The sequence below is a fragment of the Erythrolamprus reginae genome, chromosome 8 (genome assembly GCF_031021105.1).
Source record: "Erythrolamprus reginae isolate rEryReg1 chromosome 8, rEryReg1.hap1, whole genome shotgun sequence".
Taxonomy (NCBI): domain Eukaryota; kingdom Metazoa; phylum Chordata; class Lepidosauria; order Squamata; family Dipsadidae; genus Erythrolamprus; species Erythrolamprus reginae.
The window spans coordinates 630,084-637,032 of NC_091957.1; the positions used below are offsets into that span (position 1 = coordinate 630,084).

Genomic DNA, 6,949 nt, shown 5'->3' on the forward strand with positions numbered 1-6,949 from the left:
AGCTGGAGACGGAGCTGCAGGACGGAGGCGCCGAGTGACCGAGAGGCTCCGTGGGAAGCGCAGCTCCTTCCTGGCCGGTGGGCGGATTGGCAAGAGGGGCCGTTGGGCGTTGCGGGAGGGGGCCTCTGGCGTCCCGCGAGGAGAGGGGCAGCCGCCGAATCCTCCTCCGCCCACAGCTGCCGGCGTGCAAGAGGGGGGGCTTGGAGGCGGCCTTGGGCCCCCTCCTGGCAGCTGGGCAGCCCTGCCACTTTCCCCCCACCCCTGGAGGAGGAGGAGGAAGAGGAGGAGGAGGGGAGGACCTGAGGCAGGGAGGACCGGAGATGCCTGGACAAGGGCCAGCCGGACCCAAAGGTCACCGGTCCGAGCAGGAGAGCCGCCCGGCTGGGCCATGCCAAGGAAGAGGCGCCTGTCCTTATGGAGCCGGATGGAGCTGGTCAATCACGCCGACCGTCTGGCCGCTCCAAGGCTGAGCCCCGGAGAGGGGTCCGCTCTGGCCTGCTGAGGCCCCACCACCACCCTCCCCAGACAGGGGACCCCCTGCCTGTCCAGAAGCCATGGAGCCCCCTCGCCCGTGGGACCCAGAGGACGGCTCTTGGGGTAAGGGGCTGCGGGCCTCAAGGGTCCCTCCTTCACGCTTTGGGGGAGGGGAAGGAGCTGCTGAGCCCCTTCCTGGAGCCTGGGCTGTGCTGGGGGCCGGCTTGGAAAGAGAGTCCAAGGGACAGGAGCAGCGCTCGGGGTGGGGGCCAGGGACCCCGGGGGTTGAGCAACTCAGCCAAGGGCCGATAGTTTGCTACGAGCAAGGGCGGGGCCTTGAGGGGGCCAATTGGGGGCTCCTTGGGAGGCAGAAAGTACCTTTGTGCAAGGCTTAGGACTTAGTGCAATCAAAGGGAAGGGTGGGGGGTGGGGGTTCCCCCTCAGGTGTCCTTCCTTCCTTCCTTTCCTTCTTCCTTCTCCTCCTCCCTCCTCTCTTCCTCTTTCCTTCTTTCTGCCTCTCTCCCTCTATCCCTCCCTCCCTTCCCCATTTTTCCTTTTCTTCCCTCCCTCCCAAAAGGAAACCCAGCTGCCGGGGGCTGTGAGCCTTGGGTGAAGCCTCTCTTTGCTGGCTGGGCTGGAGGAGTGGGCTGCCACCGCCTGGACTGCCCCCTGCCCTCCTCCCAGGAGGACTTCCCTTGAACGGCATTAGGGGAGGAGACTGAGGATGGGGAGGGGGGAGAGGGAGGGGGCACCGGAGACCTTGGCTAAATCTCTTCCAGCAGCTGAAGGCCCCACCAGAAACTTGGGATGGCCAGAGAGAAGGGGGGAAAGTCCTGGATTGGGGGCAGCCCCCACAGCCTCTTCTTTCTCCCCAACCCACAGAGATGGGGGGGGGGGAAAGGCCCCTGGGATTTGCAAGCTGCCACCCTCCGTAAATGGGGTGTGTGGGAGGGGCGAGGAGGGGAGGAAGGAAGGATAAAAGGAAGGAAGGAAGGAAGGGAAAGAAGGAAGGAAGGAAGGAAGGAAGGATAGAAGGAAGGAAGGAAGGAAGGGAAAGAAGGAAGGAAGGATAGAAGGAAGGAAGGAAGGGAAAGAAGGAAGGAAGGATAGAAGGAAGGAAGGAAGGAAGGGAAAGAAGGAAGGAAGGGAAAGAAGGGAGGAAGGGAAAGAAGGAAGGAAGGGAAAGAAGGAAGGAAGGAAGGAAGGGAAAGAAGGAAGGAAGGAAGGATAGAAGGAAGGAAGGAAGGAAGGAAGGGAAAGAAGGAAGGAAGGAAGGGAAAGAAGAAAGGAAGGAAAAAAGGAAGGAAGGATAGAAGGAAGGAAGGGAAAGAAGGAAGGAAGGAGGAAGGGAAGGAAGGAAAAAAGGAAGGAAGGATAGAAGGAAGGAAGGAAGGGAAAGAAGGAAGGAAGGGAAAGAAGGAAGGAAGGAAGGGAAAGAAGGAAGGAAGGAAGGAAGGGAAAGAAGTAAGGAAGGAAGGAAGGATAGAAGGAAGGAAGGAAGGGAAAGAAGGAAGGAAGGAAGGAAAAAAGGAAGGAAGGATAGAAGGAAGGAAGGAAGGGAAAGAAGGATGGAAGGAAAAAAGGAAGGAAGGATAGAAGGAAGGAAGGAAGGGAAAGAAGGAAGGAAGGGAAAGAAGGAAGGAAGGAAGGGAAAGAAGGAAGGAAGGAAGGAAGGAAGGGAAAGAAGGAAGGAAGGAAGGAAGGATAGAAGGAAGGAAGGAAGGGAAAGAAGGAAGGAAGGAAGGAAGGAAAAAAGGAAGGAAGGATAGAAGGAAGGAAGGAAGGAAGGAAGGGAAAGAAGGATGGAAGGAAAAAAGGAAGGAAGGATAGAAGGAAGGAAGGAAGGGAAAGAAGGGAAGGAAGGAAGGAAGGCAAGGGGAGCCCCAGGGCTGCAGGGGGAAATGGCCTGCAGCTGGAGCAGTGGGGAGATGAGCAGTGGGGAGATGGGGCGTGGGAGGAAGGGGGGGGGGAGGGAGGAGCCTTGGCCATCTCGGCTGAGGCCCAAAAGGCTGTGGAGGAAATGCCTTTTGCAGAGCCCTCCGCCTCCTCGGTCCAGCCTTCTATTTTAGGCAGATCCATCTGGGCCCACAAACTTTCTCCGCCCCCTCTGTGTGTGTGTGTGTGTGTGTGTGTGTGTGTGTGTGCAGGGGGAGAGATGCTGAAGCTGGCACGCTGGATTTGCAGCTCCCTCTTTAAATGGGGAGGGGGCTACTGAACCCACCCATTTCCTGGGTTGCTGCAAGAGGCCAAACCACCAGCTGAGCCTAGGTAGCATCTCAGGCCCCCCCAGGCCTCTGAGTGGGTGTGGGAGAACTGGGAGGGTGTTGGGGGCCTCCCCTGGGGGGGAGGGGCCCTTTTTTGCTTTGGGTCATGTGCCCGGCTCTCCTCCTGCCCCATTGGGTCTCCCCCATGCCCCCCTCCCACCATGGCCCCCCCCTCTCCTCCCTGGTAGTCAGAAGCTTCGTGGAGAAAGTCCCTGCAGGGGGGGGGGGATCCCTGTGGGCAGAAATGGGGCTGTCGTGTCTTGGAGAGGCTCCGTCTCCAAAACCCTCACACACCGGTGGTTCTACGCCTTGGAGTTTCTTGGGGGGGTTGTGAGGAGCCCTCTTCTTCTTCCTCCTCCTCCTCCTCAGCCACCCCCCCCCCCCTCTGCAGCCTGGCACAACTGTGGGCCCCTCCTCTCCCTCCCTCCTTCCCCAAACAGCTGCCCCCCTCCCCCAAGTTTGTGGGATGGCAAACCCACCGCAAGGGCCCTGAATGAAAGCTCAGCTGCTGGCAATGGCCACCATTGTCTGGAAAGAAATGTGCAGCTGCTAAAGGCCCCACGGATACATGTGTGTGGACACACACAACACACACACAGGCAGATCTTGGCCCATGCAAACAGGCTCCTCTTAAAGAAAACTCTGCAGCCTTGAGCCCCCCCCCTGTCAATCTTTCAGGCAGCAGAAGGAGGGGGCCACTCCTGTTCACCCGTTGCCTGACACACGTCTCCTTCCTCCTCTCCCCCCTCCTCTCTCTGCCTTTCTTTCTTTCCTTCTTTCCTTCCAGTTCTTCTCTCCCAATTAAAGGGGGGGGCTCTTTGTCCTCCTTCCTCCGGATTTGGTCCTGTTCCAAAACATCTAAAGTTTGGTGGTGACTGTAGGCGACAGTCAGGCTTCAATCTTTCTGCAAGGAAGGAAGGAAGGAAGGAAAGAAGGAAGGAAGGAAGGAAGGAAGGAAGGAAGGAAGGAAGGAAGGGAGAGAAAGAAGAGAGAGAGGGAGGAAGGAAGGAAGGGCAATAGATGGACCAGGGGGTCTTTCTCTGCTGTCAATCTTCTATGGACATGGCAGGTCCCTGCTCACCGGCCCCCAAAAGCAGGGCTCTGGCTGGGCCCCCCCTTGCTCCTCTGCCCCCTAACCTCCTGGGCCTCCGCTGCAGCCGCTTTCCCCCTTGCAGCTCTCTTGGGGTTATCGGATCCGCAAGGAATGTGCCTCCCTCCCCCGTCAGTCTCCCCCCTCGGCTGAGTCTTGAGCGGTGACCTTCCAGGCTACTCCGAGGAGGACAAACTAAAGAGCTCTGTGTGTGTGTGTGTGTGTGTGTGTGTGTGTGTGTGGCTGGACCCGAGGCCCCAAGGAAAAGCAGCTCTGGTGGCACGGGGGTTGGGCTAGAAGGCCTCTAGCATCCCTTCCGACCCCCTCCTTCTACCTCCTAAGTTCATCCCTCCTTTTATTTCTTGGTCCAAAGGGCCCGTCCACTCCAGGCGGCCTCAGGGCAGCCAGCAACCAGCCCAGGTTGGGAATAATCAATGCAGGAGGCTTAAACGGGCTCAGCCAAACCTAACTCAAGTGAGCCTCGGTGTCAAGAGCAGTCCACCCCTGAGCATCCAATGGCCGCCGTTTGGACCTGCTGGGGATCTTCTGCGCTGCATCCTTCCCTGTGTGGCCCTTTGATGCCAAACCCGGCAAGACCCAAGGGCCCCGCTGGGTAGGCAGGCAGGGATGGGTGGGGGGGGCTCAGAGGTCCAGGAAGAGGAAAAGAGGGGGGAGGGTCTCCTGCAGCCCCCCGAAGAATCAGAGGAGGGGTCCCACTTTCCAGCCCTTCTTCCTCTCCAGATTTCTCTCTTCCCCAGTCGGTCACTGTCTCTTCAACCCTTGACTTGTTATAAATTCCCTTGAGGTCCTGACCAGACCTGCGTAGGATCTCCATGGATCCCAAGGATTCCTGAGATTCACTGTGATTGTCTGCAGATCACATCTCTGAGCCGAAGGGCTGATTCTGCCTCCTTCCCCCATTTTGGCAGGTAGCCCTCCCGCCTGGGGTGGAATCAAACCTGGTGAAATTCAGGTGAAATGCAGTCGACAGGGGAAGCCCTGGAAGTATTAAAATGGGGGGTGGGCTGGGGCTGGGGGTTTCCCCCCCATTGGGATGCAAGCGCATCTCGCCAGGTCATTCCAGCCGATGCTTCTGCCGGAACCGGGCCTGGCGAGCAGAATTAAACTCGGCAAAGCTTTGACTTTGAAACCACTTAAACAAAGAAAGAATCAGACCCGGTTTCATATTTTAGTCCTGCAGCCTCTTAGGACATTTCATGCATCTGGAAGTTATAATAGCCGCCCCCCCCTCTCTCTCTTTCTTTTTCTTCCTTCCTTTCTTTCCTTCCTTCCTTCCTCTCTTTCTTTCTGGGTTTATTTCTTCCTTCCCTTCTCTTCCTGGAATAATATTTCAGATATTGGCTGGATCCAGAAAATATCTCCCTCTCCGTTGCTGTTAAGACAAAGAAATCTGTGAATGAACAAATGTGTGTGTGTGTGGGGGGGGGGGGGAGGCTGTGGGGGGGGGCTGTGGGGGGGGGGAGGAGAGAGTTGGCAGGTTGCCATTTCCAGATCGCCCCGTTTCTTCTGCCGCATAATTAATGCCATGTTTTATTAGCAATGAAAGCTGGGCTTGTTTTGCACAAATGCTCAAGCGGTAAAGTGTGACTCTGCAGAGGGGGGGGGCGGGGGGGGGGAAGGCCCGTGTGTAACATTACTTTTGCGATTTATCGCCTGCCAGAGTTGCTTATTCACTGTGTAAAACAAGTTTATTGGTGTTTGGCCGATGGCGTCCAGGAAGCCCTTGGGGGAGGGGACGAAGAGCCTCCCCCGGGCAGCTGGCAAATGAAGCTGCTGGGAGAAATCTAATGCCCCCCCACCAACCTTCCTCCCCCCCCCCCGCACAGCCCGAGAGCAGCCCCCTTTCCACTCCGCTCCCAAACTTCCCTGGCACTGTCTGCCCCCTTTGTGGAGCCTCCACGTTCAGAGGCCGTCTATTTTATTTTTATTTTTATTTATTTATTTTGTCCAATACACAACGAGGGTTTTAGTGGGTATATATCCATATACACATAGTAAAATACATGATGAAGGTTATAGAGGAGATACTCATAGTAAAATATATCTAAGAAAGAAAGAAGAGAAGGTTATAGTAATAGAACATATCAATGAAAGAATACAAGAAGAGATATAGGAATAGAGGAAAGGGATAGGAGATATAGGAGAGCAACAGGACAGGGGACGGAAGGCCCTCGAGGGCCCTTGGACTCGCCTCTCGTCTCCCTGGAGAGTCCCGGCTGCTCCTGCTCTGCCGTCCGCAAGAGGAATTCTGCCCTTTCCTGCTTCGTAAAGAAGACCCTACACTGGTCAGAAAAATCAAGGGGAAACCCTCAAAGACCCCGTGCTAGACCTGAATGGATGAAATATTCTCATTGAATACTTTGTTCTGTACAGAGTTGAATGTGCACCACAGCAGGTGAAATGGACTGTCCATCAGTGTTGCCTCCTAAGTGGACAGTTTGATTTCACAGGAGTTTGATTGACTTGGAGTTATATTCTGTTTTTTAAGTGTTCCCTTTATTTTTTTGAGCAGTATATTTTCCTCTAGTGCACCCAGTTTGTGATGTGCAGCTGTTCCTCCAGGGGGCAGCAGAGGCAGCAACCACCTGGGTATCCGGTGGAGGAGGTGGGGGAGATTTTTCTGGGATGGGGTCTCATTCGGAGAGAGAGAACCCATGCAGGATAAATTATGCCCACCCCTCCTTCTCTTTGGTGTGTTGACTTTGGCTGAGTTTCAACAAGGCTGATTGATCTCTTGCTGACCTGCTGCCTCTGAACCAGGGAGCATCGCAAGGCCCAGGTCCTCAGTGAGGAGAGCTGCAGATCTCCCAGGCACCATGCAGCAGCCAACAAAAGGGGCACCAAGGAACCCCCTTTGGAGTGGGGGTCAGGCTGCTGTCTGAGCCCCAGAGCGCAAAATAAGCCAGCAAGGGTGGGAAAGAAACCTAGAAACGTAGAAGATTGACGGCAGAAAAAGACCTCCTGGTCCATCTACTCTGCCCTTAGACTATTTCCTGTATTTTATCTTAGGATGGATCTATGTTTATCCCAGGCAGGTTTAAATTCAGTGACTGTGGATTGACCAACCACGTCTGCTGGAAGTTTGTTCCAAGCATCTACT

The 6,949-nt window shown here is 55.7% G+C and overlaps 1 protein-coding gene across 1 annotated transcript in view; it reads left to right on the forward strand.

The window, feature by feature from the left end:
* The first annotated feature begins 332 nt into the window (after positions 1-332).
* Positions 333-6,949, forward strand: part of DAB2IP (DAB2 interacting protein) — an 80,220-nt gene continuing 73,603 nt past the window's right edge. Inside the window, exon 1 of the mRNA XM_070758581.1 lies at positions 333-597. Coding sequence (XP_070614682.1) covers positions 555-597 — 43 coding nt within the window. The 5' untranslated portion in view covers positions 333-554. The remainder of the gene's footprint in view (positions 598-6,949) is intronic.